The sequence below is a fragment of the Fragaria vesca genome, linkage group LG1, assembly GCF_000184155.1.
Source record: "Fragaria vesca subsp. vesca linkage group LG1, FraVesHawaii_1.0, whole genome shotgun sequence".
NCBI lineage: Eukaryota > Viridiplantae > Streptophyta > Magnoliopsida > Rosales > Rosaceae > Fragaria > Fragaria vesca.
This window is the reverse complement of record NC_020491.1, coordinates 2,496,564-2,523,827: the sequence shown is the minus strand read 5'-3', so window position 1 is coordinate 2,523,827 and position 27,264 is coordinate 2,496,564. Positions and strand designations below refer to the sequence as shown.

The following is a 27,264-nucleotide window of genomic DNA, read 5'->3' as shown; positions in this document are numbered from 1 at the left end:
CTAGTAATGGTTGGTTGGAGTTTGGGGGGCCTCATATGCAAGCAAGAAAAAGAAAGGGTTTTGGAGGAGTTGCATCATCATGGTCATAATCAAGCTGCAGTTGCATAGCTGTGAATGTGATTAGTCAAGCATTGGTGTGTGCTTGATAAATCATTATCAACGACCTTATTCTAAGTTAACAAACTAAACTATAGATATTTGCTTGAGATTAACCCTAGTTATGAGTTTTTCAATGATCGATCATTGTTGATCCACATAATGAAAGTTCTGAGTTCAGATTCTTCATTTTCGAAGGCTTTTAACTTTTTTGCTAGCTCTCTCACACTTAATATTGCATCCTATGTTAGGAATTTGGTACTTCAGGGTGTGCATTCAAACATATGCATGCCTATTAGCCTTTGCTAAATCAAGGAAAAGGGGTTGAAAGTAGAAAATTGAAAACGAAGAAGGGTGGAATACGAATTTAAGATAGAACCTAGGTAGGTAAGAATTGACGTGCAGCAGTGAATAAGATCAGAGGAAGATTATTACTTTAAGCTAGGAGGATATGCGAGGTGCAATAGAAAGCAGAGTTGGTAATGATACTCAGATGCCAATAAGTTTTGGATAAATGAATATGATGCATAGTTTTCTGAGTTTTCCTCATCATCTTTTTACCCAATTTCTGAAAATGATGTGAAGCATGAATAGGATAGGATTATGAGATCAAAAGAGCAGAAAGGTACTTGCAGGACCAAATTAATGGGAAACAAGTAATGTTTGATGATTAAGGGGAGCCAAAGTGCCAAACAATGTGTGTTATAGTGTTCCAAAATATATTCCAAACCAATAGTCATAAAATTTGCTCAATAAGTTGAGCACACGCAACTAATTTACAATCTACTGATTTCCTAACTTTGAAGTTTCAATGTTTTAGTAACAGAATGGAACCCATGTTTGTGTGTGGCAACAAAAATCTATTTAATTTACCTAGTCTTCCAAATGTTTTCTCTCAGGTCAATAATTCTTGGTCTTCCTGGAGAGAAGAATAAAATAGAGAGAGGTTGAAGTATGAAAGTCACATGCAGTTGACAACACGTTTGATCTTGTAAATGGGCCACAACCAAATAATTCTGTGTTTTTCTTTCATAAAAAAGATTAATAAATGTCATGAAATTTCATTCTGGAAAATACCCAGCAAGAGCAAATTCTATGTATTTTCACTGTTCACATCAGATGAGGTTTACTGGTGTCCAAACATGTTCTGCTTGACGTTAAAAGGACTTTCACCGTATCTCAGAAAGGACTATCCAGTTTTTGCTTGAGCCCAAAACAAGTAGTTTCTGATGACTGGTTCAGAAGATCCTCTAGAAGCAAATGGAAGAAGATGATAATGATGAAATATGATGCTTCCTAGCTGGTTCCTTCTGCAAAGAGTCAAAACAGTACTTGATTCTTTGAGGTAAAATGCAGAGAGTATTATGACAATTTTGATTCATACTTATTCCCTTGGTGTAGTTACCACTCTATATATGTCTAAATGACTACATTATGTTTCATTGGAGTTGTTTTTGTGTTCTCTTGTGTTAATTTAGTAGGTGGCCTGAGGTGGCTGCCTCAATTAGCACCCCACAGGGCCGGCCGGCCGGCCCTGTAATGAAGCATTGAAGGGAAGGAACACCCTAATGCTACAGAACAACCACGACGGGCGAGTAATGATTTAGTTTGGTATTGTGGTTTAAAAACTCAATTTTTTAAAAACTCAGTTTTAAATAAGCAACTCTCAACTTGCTTTCTAAAATCGTAGTTATTTAAACTAAAAAGTTATAGATAAACACGTTTTAAAATTTTACCAAACAGAAAATCTATCTAAAATGGTGATTATAAGTGATTTTAATCCTCAAAACTCAATATTAAACTAGGCCGATCCTAGTTTTTTTTTTTTTTTTGTCCTTTTTAAACGGTGGGCCCCTCAACCCGCCTGGGCCCGGTATAGGTAGACTTCGCACAGCCCACCTCGTTTTATAAACCCTAATCCAAAAGACACAACTAAGCTTTGCTCCATGCACAGTCGCTCTCCTCTTCTGTGTTTTCCCCTACGTACCAGATATATAGTGATTGACGACGTGATGAACAAAGAAAGAAACAGACAAAGAACAACGTTGGATGTCGACCTTGCCGGAGGAAAAAGAAGAAAAAAGATCGAAGATGATGTCGACGACGGTGCTCGTGAAGTTCACGCAGCCATGAGGGTCTGAGCTTCCTATTGAGCTTCTAGAGTCAATCTTAAAAAAGCTTATACCTTGTGAATTTGACATCCTTGGCTTTAGACACGTCCTAGATTTTAAATCCGTTTGCCAATCTTGGAGAGCCGCTGCGAAATCATGTAGCTCTTCCGTTCCGTTGCCTCGGACTCCAATATGTCTCTTTCTTCACGGACAAAAACACTCCTTATTTGATCCCATTGGGTAGAAGAAGCACAGAATTAGGAACATCTATGATTTCTTTGACAAAAATGCCAAAATTGTTGGTTCATCATATGGATGGATTGCCATGTTTTATGAAGACGATGATTCAAAAGAATCAAAATTAAAAGCTCATGTCTTTAACCCGATTACAAGAGCCGGCGCGCATTCCAATCCCAGGCACTCAGACCCTTCCTGACAACATACATGGAGATGGCGTTTCTAAAGCTGTTATTTCGTCCAATCCGTCTTGCAACAAGAACTTTATTGTGCATGGTAGTGAAATATGGTTGCGATACACTAGCATTCAATAAACATGGAGACGAAGACATGTCCTGGAAAAGGTTAGAGGATGGTAAGCATTTTTATCAAAAACATCTTGTGTTTCATGATGACCATTTAGTTGCAGTGACATGGAGGGGTCATACAAAGGTTTGGGACTTTAAGGAATACCCACCTTTACACCTTTACAACGTAGCCCTATTGAAGAGTGAAGACCCTGCTGCCCGCAGATCTGGTAGTGGTACCTATTTGATGGAGTCATTATCGGGTGAGATCTTACGTCTGAAACAAAGTAAATTCAAGGATGAAAGTTGGTCCTTCAATTTACACTTTTTTGTGGAAAAGTTTAGCAGAAGGCAAATGGGAAAATTTGCAGAGTTTAGGCTATCAATGTTTATTCTTGTCTTATGAACAAGTAAAGTCATTGCCGAACCCATGTTTCTTAGGATGTGAAAAGAACTCCATCTACTTTGGAATAACGTCAGGAGAATTTGGAAAGTATGGAACATACAATCTTGAGAGAGCAGAAGTAGAAAGCAGGAGAAGAGTGAAGTCGTTTAGCAAAAATGTATTTACTAGGGATTCCCTCTTGTGGATTTTTCCTAATCCATGGTGAAGTATTCGTATGTAAAATGTTAGTTGCATCTAAGGATTTATACCAAGATGATTTTCTTTTTTCTGTTTGAGAACAAACTCGATCACCAAGGAGTTTTAATCACAAGCTATTGTGTTTTCTTAATTGGTTGGTAAAATACTAAATACGCACACTTTTGTATTCTTCGCTTGTCTATTGGTGTCAGTATCGATCCACAATAGTGAGATAAATAAAACCATCTTATGAGTGTTTTTTGGTTCCCTTTGTTTCCCTCAAGTCTGGGGTACAGTAACTTGTTGCACGACGGAGAAGAACTAGATTTACAAGAAATTTGTATGAATGTATGATTTGCATTTGGCATTCATCGATGAAAGATGTATTTTTGGGTTTAGCTTTTGCAGTTAAAGCATTTGCGAATCTGATTTTTCTGTGGTTTAATCTTCGATTAAGTATAGTGCCATTGGGATGCTGCGCCCAAAATATCAAAGAGATAAAAACACAGTTTTCTAATCCTAATCCCTGGTAGGAATATTATATCCCACTCCAATTGGGAATACAGCATGCACAGCTCGGTATATAAGGGAGGTACTCTGACTACAACTTCAAAAGTTCAAAACTCAGAAGCTATTTCTTTCTTACGCATCCCTCAGCTTCTGTAATCCTTGTTCTTATAAATTCCATAGTAAAGCCAGTCCGAATGTCGTCCACTCCTCCAGCACCTGCTTATTATGGGCAACCTAGTGATCAGCATATAACCACTGCAGTAGTTTTTGGTTCTTTATGGCTTTTTTTATTTTGTTGTTCTTGCTTTGCTCAAGTACCGTTAGGCACAGCCTCTTGGATTTTTTGTTTGAAAAAATTTCGCCACTTTTTTCAACCCGACTTCCGCTGAGAGGACGTCGTCGTCGAACGGATCATCAAAGCCCGCAAGAGTGGCAAGACATAGAAACCGGCGTCTGTAGCGGCGGGGTTTCACCAGAGCCGGATGATCCGAGCATGTTTTATGAAATAAAAAGTAGCCAGATGGATGGTGACTGCTGTATTTGCCTGAGGGAGTTTGAGGAAGGTCATGAGTGCGCAGAGCTTCACAAGTGTAAGCATACTTATCACCGTGAATGCATTGATCTGTGGCTACCAAAACCATGTCCACTTTGTCGTCAAGACCCATTTCAATGTAAGAGAGAATGGTCCACGTTTCAGAGACCAGCCACATATATATAGAATTGTATTGCTTTGATTAAACTTTGAGAGACCGATTCAATTTTGCACTGATTACTTAGCATATGCATTTAAATTCCTAGAAAATGAATCCTGGTAGAGCTAGGAGATTTTATTGAGATTATGGAAGATATAGGTTTTGAGTTTCCAAGTGGAAGCAGCCAAGCAGGGATAAGGTAATTCACTGATGTTACTCAGGAATTATGATTTCCAAATTAGCATATACAAGAAGAGTCCCAAAGAGCAAAGGAATCTCAGTGTCGATTCAAAAAAATTAAAAATAAAGTGTATTTAAATTATCTTTTCCCAAAAACAAAGGAATTTCAGTGTATTAGAGAGAGGATGAAAAATAGTGAAAAAAAATATAACGCCCACCGTGGGGCTCGAACCCACGACCACAAGGTTAAGAGCCTTGCGCTCTACCAACTGAGCTAGACGGGCACATGTCAACATCAATTGATTTACGAGATTTTCTCACAAGAATGTAACAGGCTTATCAGATCGGATCATGCAAGTACCATAAATTGTAAACACCAAAAATGTAACATGTCTTCTTTCTGCTATAGTTTTTTTTGAAGAAGAAACAAACTTTAAAGAACAAAGCCTCTAGGGCATCCAAAGTTTACAATATCAAATAGCAAGGCTCTAAAAGCCTCATTAGGAATCATATCAGTCCAACACAAATTAGAACCAGTAGAATGACCAAGATGAGCAATAACATCAGCCATAAAATTGGCCTCACGAAAAACATGTATAAAGCTAATGGAATCAAAACTAGTCGCTTCTTTCTATTATAGTTGAGACGGAAATGTTTTCCTATGTAAGGTCAAGGTGCAAAGTTGTTTGTTTTATTTACTGTGGGGTTGCAGGGGTACATGCGGTGTTGTTATTGGATGGAAGCAATCAGCTAAGACCAAGGAAACAACAAACATGTGAACCAGCCAGGTATGGCTGTCAATAGTTAATTTTTAATTTCTTATACTCATTCACACAAACACACAAATGTTATAAAAATTAAAACTTACTGAATATAATTCATTTTTAATGTGTTTGAATTCAAATACCCGTTGTTTTTGTAAAACCGACGGTACGCTCGTTGTTTTAACAAAACCACTCGTTCTCGAATCTTCATGTTCGCCTATAAAAAAAAACCTCATTAGTTTTCTGATATGTGCACAACATCTTGGGTTCTCTATAAACTGATATAGATGGAGAAACGGTCAGAAACCAGCGTACATGTGTCTCAATGAAGAGGAAGATGAGCGGGTGGTTAGAGAGATTAGTAATAAGTATAATTTACATTCATCGGATCTATATACTAGAAATACGGCTTAGAGTTATATAACCTCATTTGATTAATTATTGTTTTCTTCATAACGATGTGATTAGTTATTGTTTTCTTCTCAGCAAAGGACATCATCTGAGTGAGAGGTCCAGGTTAATTCCATCTTGGACAATGGCATTGTGGTGATACATGGCATTAGCTGCTGGCATTGCCAATATCCAGTCCATATCCTAGTCATCACTCTAAATGCCGAGATCCACGTCATTCTCATCCACGATAGTTCGTCAAGGGCTTGTAAGGATGAGAATGATGTGGATCTCAGCATTTACATGGATGAAAACGGGGGAAAATGATATCCCCTTTCACTCATAATAGGAAAAAGGGTATTTCTCACTATGAATTAGCATTCAACACAAGAGGAGCAACAACTACATTAGCTGACATCAAAGGTGTCACAAGAGGAGCAAATACATGCGGAGCTGACACCGGAGAAGTTGACACAAGGGGAATTTGATTTGCTTAGCTTGACTATATACTCATCATAGGGATTTCAGGGGTCATCCAAACACAGGGGATGAGAGGAGAGCAACTCTTAGGATGTTGTGTTTAATAAAAAAAAAAAACTCTTAGGATGTTGTGTGCACCAATTCTTACTACTCAATATAGTTTTCAATATGATCTAAGGGATGAGTACTCGAACACGTACATGTAACTATTTTTTTTTTTTTTTTTTTGTGTCAAATGAAAAGTGTAATCTTCAATCTTGCAAATTTTACCCATATATAGTCACATAGATTATCCAAATACAGACACAAAGTGCCATTCCTAGCTAATTTTCTTCTTCAATTTAAGAAATTGACATCCCTACTTGAGCAAATAAAACAAACTGTGGACGGGCTGATTAGGCTTGTTGTGTACCCGAGTTCGAAGTCTAGGACTCAATTCAACTTCCCAACCCGCTGAGTGCTGACACTACGACGTCTTCATTGGCACCCCTGACTGGTGTGCACAAAAGAAGAATTAAACCAAAGCAGTTAAGAAAGAAATTTTGACATCATCTCTTTAATACCGAATCAAACTTATAATCCTCTTCTTAATATGGTGACCATATTCTTTTGCACTTGTATGGGTCTCACTTCACATAGCAACACAATATTTAAATCAGAGAAAATCCTAACAATAAGATTATGATTAAATGTTCGATATCATATCTCCTCTTAAGGCAATATGAGACGAGAGCCATGACATGATGATCTCAGTTCCATGTCTCTTACCTTGTCTCCCATTGGAACTTTGAACTTTGACATGTATCACTTAGGAACTTCTTGTATACACGACGCAATCTAAACCGTTCATAATAATTCATATGTTTGATCACTATATTTTTATATTATTTCCTCTAATCTTGATCATTCATGTATGTATGTGAAGATACATGATGTATATTGAAAATGCTCTCGAATCACTTTAGTGAACGAGACTTAACGCAAACAAAAACAAAACAAAAAAAAATTCAGTGACTTAAGTAATCGAAGCCCAGACCTAATTGTGGCCCAAAACAGTCTTTCCTTTTCAGCCCCGTTTTTATAACTTTCGTGTCTAAACGACCCTTTGCATCCTCCTCCTCTTTTATCCTTATTTCCAGAAGGCCCCAAATTCTAGGGTTTCCATCCATTGCAGTATCACACCTTGCACCACCCCCTCTGCAGGTAAACCCTTTCTTCTCTCTCCCTAAACCCAAAAAGTTCAATTCTTTGCTGGTAACAATTCAATTTCATGTAACTAGTCAAATCAGTAAATAGTGTACTAATCAAAGTCAGGGTCTCGGACTTTTGATATTCATGTCTATCTGGGAAAAAGGTGCTTGCTTTGTTGAATTGTGCATTTGATGATCATCTGGGTTTGGATTGTTGACTTTGTTTGGGTTGACCCACCATGAAATACATTGAATGTCTCCATTTGGTATGTAAGGTTGATCAAGGATGATAACCCATGTGCTAGAATTATGTTCTGAATTGTGACAGGTCTCTAGTGTGTGCTCCCATTAAGGTTTTGAACTGGGTTTTGCTTTGTGTATGTAATAAAATTGTGTTCATATCTATGTATATATATTAGCATTGTAGTTGCTTTTAGCTTATTTGGTCAATGACTGCATTGTTAGATTACAGAATTAACTGGCATTTGCAAACATGGCCTTAGTACATACATATGGTTATTAGATTGTAGTAATCTTGTATTGTTTTGAAAACTGAATTATGAATGTCATATATTTTTATCTGAGTTTCTCATTCTTTTGTTTATATGGTTGGAGTTCAGTGTGATGGTGAGGGCAAAACTTATCTTAATCTGCCAGTGGGGTGGCGAATTTGTCAAGAAGGATGATGGAACCATGTGCTATACTGGAGGGGATGCGCATGCTGTAGATATCAATCATGAAACCTTATTTGATGATCTCAAGTTGAAGTTAGCTGAAATATGCAATTTAGAGTATAAATCTTTGTCCATCAAGTATTTTCTACCAGGAAATAGGCGAACTCTCATCACGTTATCCAGTGATAGGGACCTGAAAAGGATGTATGAGTTCCATGGTAATGCAGTAACTGGTGATGTTTTTGTCATAGGAAAAGCTGGCTTCGATGGTGATGAAGCCTTAAACACACTAAAAAGGTATCGTCTTTGTTATTTGTTTACCTGCATCTAAATTACTGAAATTTACTGCTAAACCAGTTTGATTAAAGAGGGACGTTGATATCACAATTTCTTTAGAAAAAAGTGATGGCAATGCCCTCTATGCTGTATGATGATGAACATCGACTGGTAATTGTGGCATGTTGCAAAAATTTGCTTGCATTGATAGCATGACTTAATGGTTTGCAGGGCATGTGGGTTAAAAGTGGCAGACTCTGTGATTCCTATTGCTGCCTCCAGTACTTCAGCTGTTGTTTTTCACGCTGATGCTAATCGTCCTGTTGCAGCTAATTCACCAATTGCACCAAGTAATGTTAATACCACAGTTGTTCCTGCTGCTTCAAATATTACTCCAGATGTCCCTTCCCTTCGTCCTATTCCACAACAAGCAGGATCTGTTGTATCTGACAAAGAACGGACTCAAAGCCCAAGTGGATTGACTCATACTGCTCACATTTCCCCTGCCTTTACTGATCATGCAGATGCTACTACCTCAATTCCAACCGGTTCCATTTCTCTTGCTGCTGATGCAAGCATCTACAGCTTGGACATATATGGTGTGGACTCTACCCCTGCTGGTGTTATTAGTTCCACTCCAAATGGTTCCATTTCTGTTGCTGCTGATGCAAGTGTCCACAGCTTGGACATAATTGATATGGACTGCACCCCTGCTGATTCCGTTAAGAAACGAAGGCGCACTGCTGCATGGAAAATTGGTCCAGATGGCCCTACCATTGTTTCTATCAATGAGGATATTGGGGATGAAAGAAATTCTGTGTCCAGGAAGAAGAATACTCTCAACTTTAAAACTGCTCCAGAAACTGATAATGAGGATCAGGAAGAGGAGATTGTGCCGTGTAATAGCATTGACCATAATCAGGACATTCTACGCCCGTCAAATGATGTTCTGTCTGAAGAGTTGGTCACATTGTGGAAAGATGGTATCACTGGAGTTGGACATGAGTTCCCAAGTGTTAATGAATTTCGCGATGTACTGCAAAAATATGCCATTGCTCATCGTTTTATGTATAAGTTCAAGAAAAACGACACTAACCGTGCAAGTTGCATATGTATAGCTGAAGCCTGTTCTTGGAGAATTCAAGCATCCTGGGACTCATCTTTGGAAAAGTTTGTGGTAAAGAAGATGGAGAAAAGGCATACATGTGAAAGGGAGACATGGAAGTTTTATCATCCGAAAAAAAATTGGTTAGTTAGTATCATTAAAGACAGATTAACTGATAATCCACATCTGAAGCCGAAAGAAATTGTCAGTAGCATTCTTCAGGATTTTGGAATTACGGTGAACTCTACTCAAGTACGGCGTGGAATTGAAGATGCAAGGGAACAACTTATGGGTTCTTATAAAGAAGCTTATAACCAGTTACCTTGGTTTTGTGAGAAAATGGCAGAGGCAAATCCTGGTAGTAATATTAGGCTTTTCACTGGTGAGGATAAGAGATTTCAGCGTCTCTTTGAATGCTTTCATGCATCAAGACATGGTTTTCAGAATGGTTGCCGACCTATTCTTTTTCTTGATTCTATGCCTTTAAGATCAAAATTCCATGAGACATTTATTGCAGCTACTGCTTTGGATGGGGATGATGGTGCATTCCCGGTTGCATTTGCAATAGTAGACGCTGAGAATGATGATAACTGGCGTTGGTTTCTGGAGCAATTAAGATCATCTGTTTCGACCACACAGTCCTTAACTATTGTCTCTGATAGAGAGAAAGGGCTGAAGAAATTAGTGACTGAGGTATTTGAGAATGCTCAGCATGGCTACTCTATGCACCACCTTCTAAGAAGCTTCAAGAAAAACTTAAGGCCGCCATTTCATAAAGATGGGAAGGGTTCTTTGCTAACTTGTTTCATGGCTGCCGCCCAGTCACTTCGACTTGATGGTTTTAAGTATTTTATGGATCAAATTAAACAGGTTTCATCACAAGGTTATGACTGGGTCGTCCAGATTGAACAAGAATGTTGGACAAATGTATTTTTCAGAGGTGAGCACTACAATCATATTACTGTCGACATTGCAGAGACATACGCCAACTGGATAGAGGAAATGCGAGCATTGCCCATTATACGGAAGATAGAAGTGTTAAGCTCTAAGCTGATGGAATTGTTAAACACTCGTCGAACTGATTCAAGCACTTGGTCTACACAGCTTACTCCATCCAAGGAGGAAAAACTGCAAGAAAAGATTCTACAAGCAAGTCGCCTTAAAGTATTATTTTCAACTGATACTCTTTTTGAGGTTCACAATGATTCCATCAATGTTGTGGATCTCAACAAAAGGGAGTGTAGTTGTCTGGATTGGAAATCAACTGGGCTACCTTGCTGCCACGCTATTGCTGTTTTCAACTGCAAAGGTAGGAATGCGTATGATTTTTGTTCAAGATACTATAAAGTTGACAACTATCATACAACTTATTCGGAATCCATAACCCCTGTGGCGGTGCCTTTTAAGCCTTTGGATGGCGATAAAATTGAATCGGAAGCTGAGAATGTACTTCCTCCTTCCATCTCCAGACCACAAAGCCATGATAAGGAAAACCAGAAGAAAACAAAAGGTGTGGCCAAAAGGGAAGTGTTTTGCTCAAACTGCAAGGAAACGGGACATAATAAAACTACATGCAAGGCAGGCTCTTAGGTTTCCATTTGCAAGTTACTTGAGAACTGGTGTACTTTCTTCATCTTCTGAGGCTCAATTTTCTTGCGAGTCCATGTACAGATATATTAGGTTTATGGTTTGACTACAGATAATTATTTGTTTTTGAGTAGTTAAAACTTAAAACAATTTATAGCGTTTGAATTTCTTCATGAAATGTGTAATCGCAATACTGTATGCACACACCTGTTACAGACTTGCAGGAAAGAGGTTACAGTACATTCGATGAACATGTGAATATGAAAATTGAAATTCTAATATTCATAGGCAACCAGGAATTGATATGAGCTAGATTTTGTTACTTGGAATAGTGCAAAAAAGTCGCTTCCTCTAATCTGCTAGGAATTTCTAACAGTCAGTAAGTACTGAATACAACCTGCATTAACAGTTCCAATGTTTCCATCTAGCTGTGGATCTTCTAATCTAGATTCTAGACAATCAGTATCGAGCTATTAATGGTGCAAAATTAACATCTTTACAAAATACTACTGTCCTCTGTAAACTTTCGGAGCACACAACAATGAGCAGGCAGGGCACAAAAATATCTCTGAAACTTGTAACATGCTCACAGCTCACACAGTCAGCACGACAACATGGCCGCAGATAAAAGTTGCTAACTTGCCAGAGAGTTTACAAGGATGACATGAACTCTCAAGAAACACATTTCCGCCTGAGGGATCCTTGCAAATTCCAAGTACCAACTTCTCTAAACCTGCTCTCTTAAATCCTCGATCTTGGGCAACAACCCAACACACAAAGGACAGGGAGGGTCACGTCTTTCTTCAAAACTTGTTTTCTGCTCCAAACAATCAGCATGGTAAACATGGCCGCAAACTAACACTGCAACAACAGAGACTTCAGTAGAAGACAGCGTGGTCCCAAGGAATAAAGGTTTGCGCCTCAATGGCTTTTGACAAATCCCACATAACATCTTCATTGGATCAGCTGAGGCAGCATCCATTACCAAGTAACTGGACCTAATTCTGGCCGGCCGGAAAAAGGGTTTTTCCTTGATTTCTGGGAAAAAAATTAAAAGAAAAATTAATGCAAGCAAACTGTGACCAAATTGTAGATGTTATGCTACTGAAGAAAGGAAGATTTTCAAAAGGAGGACAGCAGAAAAGAGACCTGAGTGACGTCCAGAGTCAGCGCTGCATTGAGTAGCCAACTTATAAGAGAGCTTTTCTTCACGTGAAGGAGTACCTTTTCCACGAGAAGTTGATGCAGTGGCAACATGGCCCGAGTTACGCCGAGAGTATTGATGGGCATAGTAATGACGTGAACGTTTAAAAAACGTTGATCGGCCAAGGCTCTGATGATGTTGTGCAGCAGAAGGGTGGGCATGTAGTAGCTTCAAAGAAGTACCGGTAGTATCCAGTACAGAAGACAGAGGCCTTAGATGTTTACCAGAATCAACCGGGTGCAATTGTTTCTGAACAAGTAGAATTAAAAAAGTAATAATAACTATTTCTCTCCCAGTATGAATTAGGAAAACACTGACAGCAATTTCTACTAAACAATATCAATCGGATCATTATAGATGAGAGATTATCTATAATGTAGCATACAAAAGTACCACAATAACAACTCCGTAGCAGGAACCAAATGACTATATGAATAAGAAAGGAAAAGATTGCTAACCTCTTCCGACACTAATTCCATTCCTGAAGAACATGAAATGATGTCTGCAATACCCCAAAGAAAAACCTGATTATTAGAATTTCACTTACTGGCATAAATGCCATTCATCTTAAAGTGAGTATCAACTCATAATCTGAAACATCAGTCAATTCTTACACCAGACATGAATGCAATATCTGAAAACACTTTAGAATTGAATAAACCTCAACCATTGGAGGTTTTGGCCTAATCAAAATCGTTACATACAGACAGAACATAATATCAAAATTGAGCAAGACATTCTGAACCTTCACCAAATGGAGGGTTTAAGGAGCCGGATCATTTCACACCAAAAGCAAACTTGTAATTGTAGTCCCAATATCCAACAGGGCAACAGATACAGAACCCCATTACTTCAGTAATTGATGAACTAGAAACACAACCATACTCAAATCCTAAAAAGAAGAAAACCCATCAACCCAAATGAGCCTAGTACCCAAGAAACCAAAGAAACAGCACCACACCAATCACACAACATCAAGAAAGATCAAAACTTGATCAAGAAACCAACACCATTCACCTCTCAAGAAACCAAACTGGGCTCAATTTGAGCAAGAACCACAAAACAAAGACACAGCACACATAATTGAGTGAATGCCATATCAAAGAAACAAGCTTTACCTAATGTTTCAACAAAAAGTTGCTTCCTTTTCATCTGGGTTCTTCGTTTTTAGAGCATTGTCAACACACAAAGGAAAACGTAAAGAAAAGAACGAGAGAATTGAGGGTGTTACCCGAAGGAGGAGGAGGAGGAGAAAAGGGTGGGGTGTGATCATCATCAGAGCGTGGCCTCTTCTTCCCCATAAGTGTTGTTGATGAAAATCTGATTCTAGTTGGATCTGTGGCTTTGCGGTCTCAGCGGACACTGTTGCTTTTGCGGAGCGCACGGTCCCCAAAATGTAGCAAAATCAAAGCAAAACCATGAAGAGAGGAAGATAGCAGTGTGTGTATGTGTGTCGTTTTGGTCATGTTTTGGTGAACAGAGGAAGCCAACACGTGCTCGAGATTTATAGGGAGGAAGGAAATATGGACAGTCATCATTTCTATGTTTCCAGAACCTTTTATCTTCATCCCGATTAATTACTAGTTTTTTCATTCAGTATACTTACATATCGATACATTAATATGTCGCAGACCAATCTTTGAGCTTATGAAGAGCTTTAATACTTGGTCGTAAGAATGTAGAACTACGATGATACGATGTAATTGAGAAATGTAAAAGTTGTATCATGCACTAATACACTCAAACGTTATATGTTATTTTTTCGTGAGAACTGAATAAATTTTTGCTTTGCGTACGTTGATAAAGGCAATGAATCGATACAAAAGCATTAAGGGTGTTTAAGTTGCTAACCAGAGTTTCAATGGTGTGATCCGGTGTAGTTCAGCCTAACATATTCCTCTGCTTTTCACAATTGAAAACAATTTGTAATCTACTTTCTCCTTCTATCCGGCCAAAAATACTAGGTGGATTTGGTCCTAAATTTTGGTTTAAGGGTATGGGCTGAATTTTGGCCCTATGCTAACTATTGGCCTCATATAATGGCACGGTCCAACCTGCACCAACCAACTATATATAGTCTCATGCATTCAATGACAAAGAACCACAATTAGCTAAGTTACAATTTCATCACAAGATCAAAAATCATTTATGAACTGCCCTTTTGGATGCCCACATTACACCTCACAATGACAACATTATACTTGCAAGCAAAAACACAACTACATTAATCTTCATAAGGGACTCAACATATCAACATACCGATTACGTTAACAATACTTCACAATGTAATCAAAACATAGCATTCTCAAGGTCTCCATCATAGCAAAGCCCATTGTGCTTCATGGACCTGCTCCTCACATCAATTGTGGGCCAATAATTCATTGGATTATGAAATCATGAATGACATAGATAAACTGATAGTGATATTTTATCAAACACGAATCTCACAAGTTAGCTAAAAATAAACAAAAATTCGAATCACAAAAAAGAAAAAAAGAAAAAAAAAAAAAAGGAGAAGGATAAAATAGAAGTGTAAAGAAGGAAAAGACAATGGGGGCACGAAATAAATGCGTCTCGAATACGTTCTCTTTGCTCAGTTATCCTCTATCTAGATAGAATAAGTTCCTCTTCATCTTCTTCACATTTAAAGAAAGGCTAAATCGGTCATTTTACCACATCAAGCTACACAGACAACGACACATGTCAGCTTTGTTCTGGAGATGTCGTTTTCGGCATTGTTGTGTTGTCGCCATTAGCAACTTCCTTGGCCTAGGCCCTAGGGAAAGGTATGGTGTCAAATCTTGTGACAAATCTCACAAATTCCTTTAATTTGGTCATCTTCTTTTGAACAATTAATTTGGTCATTAGATTAGGATTAATGTTAATTGCCATACATCAAGAAAATGTGGGTGTTTAGGTATGTCAATAAGTAAGCCATCATATAAAGAATTTTGAATTTGTGAGTAATAAATATTATGTGTTTTTTAGGTGGACTGATATGTCACTAAATAAGCTCTAATCGAAGTCAATTTTAATCGAAGGTGGACTGTTCAAATTTGGCTTAGCATGGTGGGAGATGCTCTAAGATATTATGGTGTCCATGCTAAGCCAAATTTGATCAGTCCACTAAATGACATTAATTGAAGCCAGCCTGTTACGTGGTTTTTAGGTGGATTGATCTGTCACTAAATAAGCTCTAATCGAAGCCAAATGCTTAGAGCATTGTCACCATAATATCTTAGAGCTTATTGTATACAAACAATGTAGATACAATAATCGATAAGATATGTTTCTCTTGTTCAATATAACTTGATTATAAAGCAAATGCTTACATGTTTGTATGGTATGACACAAACAATGTATTAAAAACTTTGAAATTTACTTGTAATATACATATAGAAAATCAAACACAATAGTTGTTAGACAATATATATTCTTTTAATACAAGTAGTGAGAGATCAAGAGATTGAGTTAGAATCAAACTAGAAAACTTGCTCAATCATCTCCAATGTAAAAAAATAAAAAATATTTTTAAAACGACATATAGGTATGCTAAATGCTTTAACTTCCGTATCATACGTACAAAATCGATTATATAAACTTCCTTCTTATATTCGCCACGGTGTCTATACGCGTTAGGAACATATTTAGGATCTCAATAGATTTGTTCTAAGGACTAGGCATGATTTTCTTGAAATGGAAAACAAGATAATGCAAAAAAGATTTGACTGAGTGAGGTGGCATTTTTACTTAAAACCCCAAAATATTACCAATATTAACTCTAATTTCTAAATTTTCACCATTTTCCTAAAAAAATAAATAAATCTGGTGAGTCAGTCCTATGACTCCTATCCTTTCTCTTACTCTCATGTCACTCTCTTATAAATAAACCCTCATCACCCACATCACGAACCTCCTCGTATTCACTCAAACACAAAACACAACAGTCCAAATCAAACTCTCTGTCTTCCTTTTGTTCTTGTTTCTCTTTCGGTTCGGTCGTGTTCGGCGCAGCTCTATGGGGGCGAGTATTCTCCCAGATCTCGGGGCCGAGATTTTGATTCCGTTCTGCGCGGTGGTCGGAATCGTCTTCTCTCTGCTCCAGTGGGTCTACGTGTCACGTGTTCAGCTCTCGCCGGCGAGAGACTCCAATTCTAACTCCACCGGAAAAAATGGCTACAACGATTACCTTATCGAGGAGGAAGAGGGTGTTAACGACAACAACGTTGTTCAGAAGTGCGCCGAAATCCAGAACGCCATCTCCGAAGGTCCATGTTGTTCTAACTCTGTGTCTTTGAATTTTGTGTCTGCTTAGATCCAACGTTGGTTTTCGTCCTTCGTGTGTTTGTGTCTGTTCTAAAAGATTTGAGCTTGTGAAGTTTACTGAAACAGAGTCCTCAAATTTTGAGTCTTTTTAGTGATGTGATGTATGCTTAGATCTAACGACGTCGTTTGGTTTGTTTGCTGCTGATTTTAGCTTTGTGGGTTTGTTGAATTGGTCTAAATTTTGATTTATATACTTAAAAGTTTTGAGCTTTGGCAGAAACAGAGTCTTTCATATTTTGGTGGAAACAGAGTGCTGTAAAGTTCGAGTCTTTTTTCAGTTTTCGGTGTCTGCTTAGATCCGACGACGTCGTTTTCGTTTGGTTTTGAGTTCACAGATCGAAGATGGTGCCCTATACTGGAACCACCGATTGGTTTTATTTTATTTTAATTTTTATTCAGGACCACCTGTTATATTTTCTATGGTCTTAGTATTATAGCATTATCTGGATATCAACATTGATTCATCATATTGTCTTTTGTACATAAATTTATTTGATTGAGTGTTAAGGTAGTGCACATGGGTGTTCCTAATATTGTACTAGAGGCTTTGGACCTTTTGCCATTTTGGGTATCAATACACTGTTACATGATTATAGGACTATTATTGTTGTGTTCAATCATTATTATTTGTGATTTATTGGAATGAATATTTTTGTTCACTGAAGTCTGTGGCCTCTTATTGCTAGAGTAGTAGCCTTTGCTCGTTCACACTTCTCAGGTCTCATAACTTATCTGGTTTTAGAAACAAGGAACATATTACGATACGATCTTTTGTTATGGCTTTGTATATAGCAAAGAGGTTTTGAAGAAGAAAGAAAGAGTGTTTTTTTTCCTTGTTTTTTACATGTGCTATAGGGGTATCTACAGTGATTAAAATTTGATTGGTCGTTTAGCTCAAGTTTTCAAATCATTTTTTTGTATCATTTTTTTTAGTGAAGGAAATTATCTTCTTTGGTAGGGTTATTTCTTCAGCTGTATGATGCACTGCTCTCTGTTGTTTCATTTGAAATTTTCAATCAAGCTACTGGTTTACAACTTCAAATTACCATAATTTTTTGGTCAAAAGATCTCTTTTAGGTTCTACTAACATCTTGATGATTCTATACTACAGGAGCAACATCATTTCTTTACACTGAATATAAATATGTTGGTGCTTTCATGGTGGCATTTGCAATCTTGATATTCGTTTTCCTTGGCTCTGTGGAGGGATTTAGCACTAGTGGCCATAAATGTGCTAATGACGAAACAAAGATGTGCAAACCTGCTCTTGCAACTGCCTTATTCAGCACTGTTTCCTTTTTGCTTGGTGCTATAACTTCAGTGGTTTCTGGATTCCTTGGTATGAAGATTGCTACTTATGCAAATGCCAGAACTACTTTGGAGGCAAGAAAAGGTGTTGGGAAGGCTTTTATAGTTGCATTTAGATCAGGTGCTGTTATGGGATTTCTCCTTGCTGCAAATGGTTTATTGGTTCTTTACATTGTGATCCTTGTCTTCAAGATGTACTATGGTGAGGACTGGGGTGGTCTTTTTGAGTCCATAACTGGTTATGGTCTTGGCGGATCTTCTATGGCTCTCTTTGGCAGAGTTGGTGGAGGCATCTATACCAAAGCTGCTGATGTTGGTGCTGACCTTGTTGGCAAAGTTGAAAGGAATATTCCTGAGGATGACCCAAGGAACCCAGCTGTAAGGCTTAGCTGCTGTTAGATTATTGACTAAAAATTGGAAATGTGCTTTTTATTCACTTCCAGAACTTATTCATTCCATGTGTGCAGGTGATTGCTGATAATGTTGGGGACAATGTTGGGGATATTGCCGGAATGGGATCTGACCTCTTTGGATCATATGCTGAGTCATCATGTGCTGCTCTTGTTGTTGCTTCAATTTCCTCATTTGGGATCAATCATGAGTTAACTGCAATGTTATATCCTCTCATCGTCAGTTCCATTGGTATCATTGTTTGTCTGATCACCACCCTTTTCGCAACTGATTTCTTTGAGATCAAGGCTGTAAAGGAAATTGAGCCAGCATTGAAGAGGCAACTCATTATTTCCACTGTACTGATGACTGTTGGAGTTGCGATCGTTACATGGATTTCTGTTCCTTCTTCCTTCACCATCTTTAATTTTGGAACCCAGAAAGTTGTTAAGAACTGGTAAGCTCTGCTTCTTTCTCTGTTAAATCAGTGTCATCAACAATCTGTTAAATCTTCATATCTATGGCCTTATATTTAATCTTAGTTTAAGCCATGTGAAATAATAATGGGATCACTTTTGATGCGTATGGAAGTCTTTGTATTTTACCTGTATATCAGGTACTTGTTAGATCCCATGATTGTTTAGTTATTGTTGAGTCTCTTAACACTATTCATTTTGCAGGCAACTGTTCTTATGTGTGTGTGTGGGTTTGTGGGCTGGACTTATCATCGGATTTGTAACAGAGTATTATACCAGTAATGCGTACAGGTAACTGTATACTTAGTAACATTTCCCTATAAATGGTGTTAATTGTCTCTTCATCTGACATTTGCTTCAAATTCTGTTGCAGCCCCGTGCAAGATGTTGCTGATTCGTGCCGGACAGGAGCTGCTACTAATGTCATTTTTGGCCTGGCATTGGGATACAAATCAGTCATCATTCCTATTTTTGCCATTGCCATTAGTATTTATGTTAGTTTTAGCTTTGCCGCTATGTATGGTATTGCTATAGCTGCCCTTGGAATGCTTAGCACCATAGCGACTGGATTGGCCATTGATGCATATGGTCCGATCAGTGACAATGCTGGAGGTATTGCTGAGATGGCAGGCATGAGCCACAGAATCAGAGAGAGAACGGATGCTCTTGATGCTGCAGGAAACAACAACAGCTGCTATTGGTAAGGTTTAGTATCTCTCTCTCTCTCTCTCTCTCTCTCTCTCTCTCTCTCTCCCTCTCTCTCTCTTTCTCTCTCATGTTTCCAGTTGCTTCTATACTGTTTCTGAATTGTGCATTGTTATTGAAAACAAGTTTGAAATTATCATCAAAATGTGGATGTTACTCATGAGTTTTATGTGCTTCTATGTATAGGGTTTTGCAATTGGCTCTGCTGCTCTCGTGTCCCTTGCTCTCTTTGGTGCCTTTGTGAGCCGTGCTGGAATTGCAACAGTTGATGTGTTGACTCCAAAAGTGTTTATTGGTTTGATTGTGGGTGCAATGCTTCCCTACTGGTTCTCTGCCATGACAATGAAGAGTGTGGGAAGTGCTGCTCTGAAAATGGTTGAAGAAGTACGCAGGCAATTCAACACCATCCCTGGCCTCATGGAGGGTACTGCCAAGCCTGACTATGCTACGTGTGTTAAGATCTCTACTGATGCTTCCATCAAGGAAATGATTCCACCTGGTGCCCTTGTCATGCTTACGCCCCTCATCGTCGGGATCTTTTTTGGTGTGGAGACTCTCTCCGGTGTCCTTGCTGGATCCCTCGTCTCTGGTGTACAGGTAATTCTTCATCACTGTCTGGTTTGTAAGCTTTTGCTGATGCTATTGCATATGATCACCTTTGAACTAAACACCCTTACATTTACAGATCGCAATCTCTGCATCCAACACTGGTGGTGCTTGGGACAACGCCAAGAAGTATATTGAGGTAAGAAATTTCCTGCTTTTGGTTAGCAATCATATTCTAGTTTTGCTCTGTACACTTTTGTCTGATTTCTATCAATCATTTTAGGCTGGAGCTTCTGAACACGCAAGGAGTCTTGGTCCCAAGGGTTCAGATCCACACAAAGCAGCTGTCATTGGTGACACTGTTGGAGACCCTCTCAAGGACACATCTGGCCCATCTCTCAACATCCTCATCAAGCTCATGGCCGTCGAGTCCCTTGTCTTTGCACCTTTCTTCGCCACACACGGTGGCCTCCTTTTCAAGCTCTAAATGAAAACCCGAGATATCAGACAAGCGAGAAGTAGTCCAAGCTCCCCTCTCCCCATCAAGTGCCGCATTTCACCCCAATTCTCGGACGTTATCAAGCTCACCTCCATCAGCCGATCCTTTCACCTTGTCACCTTATTGGTCTGTAGGACATGTTTTAGCCTTTTCAGTAGTTTCTGAGATTAGAATTGACGGGAAAAGCCTGAAAATTTTCCCCCTTTGTCATAGGGGTTGATGTAACGTGGAATGGTGATTGAAATTGATAATGATGATGATGATATATGAAACCTCTTGACTGTTGCATTTCCCATGATATTAGAAACAAAATAAAAAAGTTTACTAGTTCAATTATATATTTGTGGTAAGTGGAACTTTTTTCCTTCTCTTTACACTATTTGGTTTCGATTGTGAATTTGTGATTTCGGCTTACGTATGAAGGTGCACTTGTATCATTAATGATCTAATGTATAAGTCTTTAAATCATTGTATGCGAAGATCGAAAGAAGATTAGACATCTTAAATTTCTTTCTTTCATTTTTATTTTTGATCCGATCAAATTAAGTGTTTATAACAACAGTACATTTTCTTTAACCTCGGGTCCTCATCTCCTGTGTTAGAACTTGGAAACACTTAAAACTACTTTTTTTGGGTTGTTAACGGTATTAGTATATATGCATGATAATGTAACGCGGCTGATCGAATTAAAATAATACATATTGATTGTTCGGTTCCCTCTTGGTGCGCATAAGAATTTTCGTGCAATTAAACGCCTTCATTGCTTTTTATGTTCTAAATTTTATTATGGAGACCTGACACACGATATTTCTCAACAACTCAAATGTCTCGTATTTAAGTCGAGCTCATAACCTTGCACGATGATAGCCGTGACAAAACGTGCATACCAACAGAAAAAGAAAATAAAATAAAAATAAAACCCTGGAGCTCTAGGAGTTCAAACAAAAGCTTCCCAAATTTCCAAGCCCCCCATTTTTGAACACACACCCTCCTCTTTTCTTCTTCTTCAACATCTCACCTGGGTCTGAGAAATCTTCAGACCTCTTCTCTCTTCTTCTTCTTATTCTTTCTTCTCCAATTTCCACAATGCCACCTCTCTCTCTCCACCCTTTCCCTCCAAAACTCATCCCCACTCCCTCTCTCCTCTTCAACCCCCAAAGCCCCAACCTTTACCCCCAAAGCTCCCACCTTTATTATCACACCCCCAATTCAACCCCAAAACGACGCCGTTTTGGTCTCCAAATCAAATCCCTAGACGCCGCCCAGGTTTTCGACTACGAATCCAAGCTCGCCGCCCAGTTCCGCTCCTCCCAAACCCTCACAATCGCCATCATCGGCTTCGGCAACTTCGGCCAGTTCCTCGCCAAAACCCTAACCCGCCAAGGCCACACCGTCCTCGCCCACTCCCGCTCCGACCACTCCGCCGCCGCCGCCAAACTCGGCGTCTCCTTCTTCCCCGACCCCCACGACCTCTGCGAGCAGCACCCCCACGTCATCCTCCTCTGCACCTCCATCATCTCCGCCGCCGCCGTCCTCTCCTCCCTCCCCGTCCAGCGCCTCCGCCGCAGCACGCTCTTCGCCGACGTCCTCTCCGTCAAGGAATTCTCCAAAGCTCTGTTCTTGAATGCGCTTCCGCCCTACTTCGATTTGATCTGCACTCACCCCATGTTCGGCCCTGAAAGCGCGAAAGAGAGCTGGAATGAGCTGCATTTCGTGTTCGAAAAGGTCCGAATCGGAGAAGAAGGCTCCAGGGCTGAGAGGTGTGAGAAGTTCTTGAGCATTTTCGAGAGGGAAGGGTGTAAGATGGTGGAAATGAGCTGTGTAGAGCATGATAAGTATGCCGCGGGGTCGCAGTTTATTACTCACACTGTTGGGAGGGTGCTGGGGATGCTGAGGCTGGAGTCGACGCCGATTAATACCAAAGGGTATGAGACATTGTTGGATTTGGTGGAGAACACTGCAGGGGACAGCTTTGATTTGTATTACGGGTTGTTTGTGTATAACAAGAATGCGCTGGATATGCTGGAGAGGCTGGACTCGGCTTTTGAGGCTTTGAAGGCGCAGCTTTTCGGGAGGCTGCATGATGTTGTGAGGAACCAGTTGTTTGGCAATGCCGGGAAGGTGAGGCCGTTGCAGGAGGAGAATGTGAATCAGAATGGCGCTGCATTGGTGCGTTCTTCAATTGCTGGGAGGTAAGATTTCAATGCATCGTCCTCTGCTTTATGACATGTATACTTGTTAGGTTATTAGATAGTGGAATGTGTTAGTTCAGTGACTAATTGTAACGAAATGTATTCATTGTAATGTTTAGACCCCTCAAAGTACATGTTCTGGATAGCTCTGGAGACGACAATTCGATGCTCAGGGTTGGAATTGTTGGTTTTGGCAACTTTGGTCAGTTCCTTGCCAAAACCATTGTACGCCAAGGTCACAAGGTTCTAGCCTATTCGCGGTCAGACTACTCTGATGTTGCTCGACTGTTGGGTGTTTCTTACTTCTCGGATGCAGATGATTTTTGTGAGGAGCATCCAGAAGTAATAATCCTCTGCACATCGATTCTCTCCACCGAGAAAGTTCTGATGTCACTCCCTCTTCAGAGGTTGAAGCGGAGTACTTTGTTTGTTGATGTTCTATCTGTGAAGGAATTTCCGAGAAGCCTGTTTCTTCAAAGGTTGCCTCCATATTTTGATATTCTCTGCACACATCCTATGTTTGGACCAGAAAGTGGGAAAAATGGGTGGAATGGTCTTGCTTTTGTGTATGATAGGGTCAGGATTGGAAATGAAGAATCAAGGGTGTCAAGGTGTGATCAATTTCTTGATATTTTTGCTCAAGAAGGGTGTCGTATGGTGCAAATGTCATGCGAAGAGCATGATAAGCATGCGGCAGGGTCACAATTCATCACACACACTATGGGAAGAATTTTGGAAAAGTTGGGTTTGGAGTCGACGCCGGTCAATACAAAAGGTTACAAGACTTTGTTGAATTTGGTTGAGAATACAGCAGGAGATAGCTTTGATCTCTATTATGGATTGTTCATGTACAATGCAAATGCAATGGAGCAGCTAAAGAGGCTGGACAATGCTTTTGAAGCATTAAAAAAACAGCTTTTTGGGCGTTTGCATGGTGTTTCACGGAAGCAGATTTTCGAGAATGAAGATGATTCTCAACATTTGTTGCCAACACCATCAGAGAATGAATCTGCATCTACATCTTCTTTGGAGGCTCTCAACATTCAGAACAACTAAAACCACCTTTGCACCTAATTTGTAAGTGGATTTTGCTTTTTGACTGTTAGCTTTTTCTTTGAGAATATACTGTACTTATTTTATGATTTTTATCTGCTCATAAATTAGTGATGGAAAATGAATATTTGAAATCCTGAAGGCATCTGTTAAATTGTCTTTTTTGAATTGCTTTATAGTATGGCTAGCAGGGGAGTTGTCTCCAATCCTAGTATCATTATAAGTGTTATAAACTTGTAACTTATAACAACAGTATGGAATTAGAAAGTAACTGAACTGAGGCTTCGACTTTTCCAGATGCATTACCTATTCTCCTCTTGTTCATTGGTTTTCTTAGTTGCATGGCAGCTTTGAGGAGATCACAAATCTTCTTTTATTGGAGAGCAAATGGAATATTTGAATTGTATCGATGAATTAATTAACAATCATTTGGTTTGTGGGTTCCAGTTGGATGAGCTTTATGATCACTGCACCTGATGGGAATCAATCAGTGAAGACATTGCTGCCAGTCTGCAAGCCGCTTGAAGTTGGTTCCACAACAAGCTTTATCTGAAGCGACTTCTGGAGCACGCTGTGGTTCAAGTTGTTCAAGAGAGTGATAGAGGAAGAGATGGTGGGATTCGTTGTTCTTGAGCAATACTGGACAACTGAGTTATTAAGGGGAATGCATTGCTTGAAAAAGCGATCGACTATGGATCGGTAAGAAGACATTATCTAAAGTCGTGATGTGTTTAATCTGTTGGAGGTTTTTGGCTTTCCCATCTTCTTTGGTACTGACTATTTGGTGATGTTGTATCTTTATTAGAGTAGTAGACGTGGAGCTCGATTTTGGTGTCAACTGTCAAGGGATGCTCCTGTATGTATTGTTTCTCGCTCTCTGTTTACATCTATGAATAAGATTTTCCTGTTTAACAATTTTCGTGTCTATTTACATCATTAGCTTCATTTGGATCATGATCTTTCTTAATATTATACTTCCCCGTATCTAGTTTCAATTCTTCATCCAATTAGAACGAAATTTAGATAAAATAAAAGAAAACAGAAATAACAAATTCTGCTTAGGAATCATGCCTCCATCATCTCAGTAATACAACTTGAAGGTATTCATCTTGGGGTACAAGCCATAAGAGATAACATGATGCCACCATACTTTCAGTAATACAAATTTAAACTATTCACTTCAGGTACGCTCATAAGTCATAAGAGATGCATACTGAAGGTTATATTATTGCTGCTTCGATTGGTCTTCTTGACTTATGAGATACATACTGAAGGTTATATTATTGCTGCTTAGATACATACTGAAGGTTATATTATTGCTGCTTCGATTGGTCTTCTTGACTTATGAGATATATACTGAAGGTTATATTATTGCTGCTTATACATACCGAAGGTTATATTATTGCTGCTTCGATTGGTCTTCTTCCCTGCTGGTAGTATTCGAAAAAGGTGTCACCGTAGTTTTTCATCTTTTTGTACAACCTTGGCCGTGACTCATTGATGAGGCAATCAAAGGGTTCAATCTCTGTCTCTGAATCTGGGAAACAGAACACAGCGAAAGAAATCCTCTCCTTTTCTCCATTTACCACTACCTTGTGCACTGGGCTCTTGAACAGTCCATTAGTCATTATCTATGAATCACAAAGACCAGGTTTTGATGGCAGTTAGATAGTCACAACCAAAACATTGACATTCAAAGACATTTAGAATCTTAGTTACCTCTATTTGATCACCAACATTAATGAGAAGCGCCTCAGGAACAATGGGAGCCCTAAACCATTGATCATCTTTCAGAAATTGAAGACCTTCCACTTCTTTGTCTTGCAAGAGAATGGTGATCATTGAACTATCTGAATGTGGCTTGAATCCGAGGATGCGATCAGGCCTTGAACATGGAGGATAGAAGTTAAACCTAGCCTCCATTTTCCCTTGTTCTCCATACTTGTCCATAAAGCAATCTTCCTCCAAATTCAATGACCTCGCCATGCTCTTAAGGATAGTTTCTGTTATGACCTGTGACCTACTGGTAAATTGGTCTAGAGTATCCCTGCAGAGCACATCATTCGAAGGATCAACAATCATCTATCAATCATTTGATAAATAGGGGAATTCTGAGTTCTGACCATAGATGTTACCTAAAAGATATGGGATTTTCAGGCCAAAACTTGTACTTGCGCTGGTCTGGTGGATATACAGTAAGGTATAGTCTGTCAGTCCAATCAAGTGTTTGCTGCTCTGAAAGTACCATGTCGTTCCCATATCCTTCAAAATCGTTGACTGCCCTCAGATATTTCCGCTTCTCTTCCACTGGAATTGCGAAAAACTGTTTTGTGATTTCACGGACTTCGTCAAGGAATTCAGCTGTCATTCCATGGTTTATTACCTAGAAAACAGTCAAACACAATAAGCAGCCTCACAACAAAAACAATAAAACAGTCAAACACAGTTGATTGGACTATACCTAGAAAACAGTCAAACACAACTGTTATACATAAAAAGTCTACCATCACAGAATTTGGTATTAGTTCTATTTTACAAACTTCTAAGAGTTCCTCAAGTTGTTTGAATTCATACATGAAAGCAACACCCTGTAAGAAGAGCTGATCTGAGTTTGTCAAGTTCTTCCACACCTTCTGAGTAAGGTGTAAGGAGACCAAGATCAATCACTGGAATATCCATCAACTCAACAGAAGGATCTGGAAGTGGGATTCCATCTTTGAGAATGTAGTTCTGTGGTACTAGTATTTCTACTTCAGTGAGTTGCTCTTGCACAGTTTTGGTTGCTAATAACTCAAACTTTGCAGGAGTGGAAGATTCAGCCATGTCTTTCTTTCTGTGTGGATTCTGTAAAAGGTTTTTGTAGATTTAGCTGCAAGTGCCTTGCTGCTTCAATGATAAGCAAATGACACAAGTATTTCCTTGTTGATGAATTCAGAGAGGGAGATAGAGGGTAATTTTATAGGCCAATAAAAAGGGTCACTTCTGGAATACGCCAGCTAGTGTAGGGTTCTGAAATGTTGGCTAGCTAGTCATGACTCAGCTTATGAACTATGCATGTACGTCATCATATGAACTATGCATGTGATCATCTTTGGGTTCTTGTTTTCTATTCCTGAAACCTCCATGTAATTGAGGCATGTGGTAATTGAGTTGCTTTTTGAAAGTGAAACCTCCTTGAGGTATGTTTTTATGTGAATAATTGAGTTACATTTTTTTTTTTTTATTCTTTTGTTTTCTCTTGTTGTCCAGTGAATCAATAATGGAGCTTTGTTTAGATTGTTTTCAGTCAGGGATTACAGAACCAATTTAGGGTTATTTTTCCACTCAAAACTTAATGTTCCTCCCAAATCTATGATATTTGATATTTCTCGAGTCAAAGAAAGTTAAGATATTACCCCTGTAT

The 27,264-nt window shown here is 39.0% G+C and overlaps 5 protein-coding genes and 1 non-coding gene across 6 annotated transcripts; 3 read left to right on the top strand and 3 right to left on the bottom strand.

Moving 5' to 3' along the window:
* Positions 1 to 4,907: 4,907 nt before the first annotated feature.
* TRNAK-CUU lies at positions 4,908 to 4,980 on the bottom strand. The gene has a single exon. It is a non-coding gene; the product is annotated as a tRNA-Lys (tRNA).
* Positions 4,981 to 8,144: 3,164 nt separating this feature from the next.
* LOC101311910 lies at positions 8,145 to 11,165 on the top strand. The gene is made up of 2 exons (XM_004288726.1): positions 8,145 to 8,491; positions 8,702 to 11,165. The coding sequence occupies exons 1-2, from the start codon at positions 8,145 to 8,147 to the stop codon at positions 11,163 to 11,165; spliced, it is 2,811 nt and encodes a 936-aa protein (XP_004288774.1).
* A 298-nt stretch (positions 11,166 to 11,463) lies between these two features.
* LOC101304122 lies at positions 11,464 to 13,844 on the bottom strand. Its single transcript, XM_004287213.1, has 4 exons — positions 13,598 to 13,844; positions 12,825 to 12,868; positions 12,312 to 12,615; positions 11,464 to 12,200 (listed from the first exon to the last, which is right to left on the bottom strand). The coding sequence occupies exons 1-4, from the start codon at positions 13,665 to 13,667 to the stop codon at positions 11,890 to 11,892; spliced, it is 729 nt and encodes a 242-aa protein (XP_004287261.1). The 5' UTR covers positions 13,668 to 13,844; the 3' UTR covers positions 11,464 to 11,889.
* A 2,500-nt stretch (positions 13,845 to 16,344) lies between these two features.
* Positions 16,345 to 20,991, top strand: LOC101303836 (pyrophosphate-energized vacuolar membrane proton pump-like). The gene is given in 9 exon segments (XM_004287212.1): positions 16,345 to 16,634; positions 17,804 to 18,378; positions 18,468 to 18,847; positions 19,071 to 19,157; positions 19,240 to 19,549; positions 19,551 to 19,571; positions 19,758 to 20,168; positions 20,257 to 20,316; positions 20,401 to 20,991. Coding segments are annotated over 9 exon segments (2,298 nt in total). The 5' UTR covers positions 16,345 to 16,384; the 3' UTR covers positions 20,605 to 20,991.
* A 711-nt stretch (positions 20,992 to 21,702) lies between these two features.
* LOC101311619 (arogenate dehydrogenase 1, chloroplastic-like) lies at positions 21,703 to 24,866 on the top strand. The gene is made up of 4 exons (XM_004288725.1): positions 21,703 to 22,808; positions 22,928 to 23,885; positions 24,309 to 24,560; positions 24,667 to 24,866. The coding sequence occupies exons 1-2, from the start codon at positions 21,703 to 21,705 to the stop codon at positions 23,862 to 23,864; spliced, it is 2,043 nt and encodes a 680-aa protein (XP_004288773.1). The 3' UTR covers positions 23,865 to 23,885; positions 24,309 to 24,560; positions 24,667 to 24,866.
* A 389-nt stretch (positions 24,867 to 25,255) lies between these two features.
* LOC101311323 (protein SRG1-like) lies at positions 25,256 to 26,684 on the bottom strand. The gene is made up of 4 exons (XM_004288724.1): positions 26,436 to 26,684; positions 25,997 to 26,244; positions 25,581 to 25,908; positions 25,256 to 25,492 (listed from the first exon to the last, which is right to left on the bottom strand). The coding sequence occupies exons 1-4, from the start codon at positions 26,682 to 26,684 to the stop codon at positions 25,256 to 25,258; spliced, it is 1,062 nt and encodes a 353-aa protein (XP_004288772.1).
* Between the last annotated feature and the right edge of the window lie 580 nt (positions 26,685 to 27,264).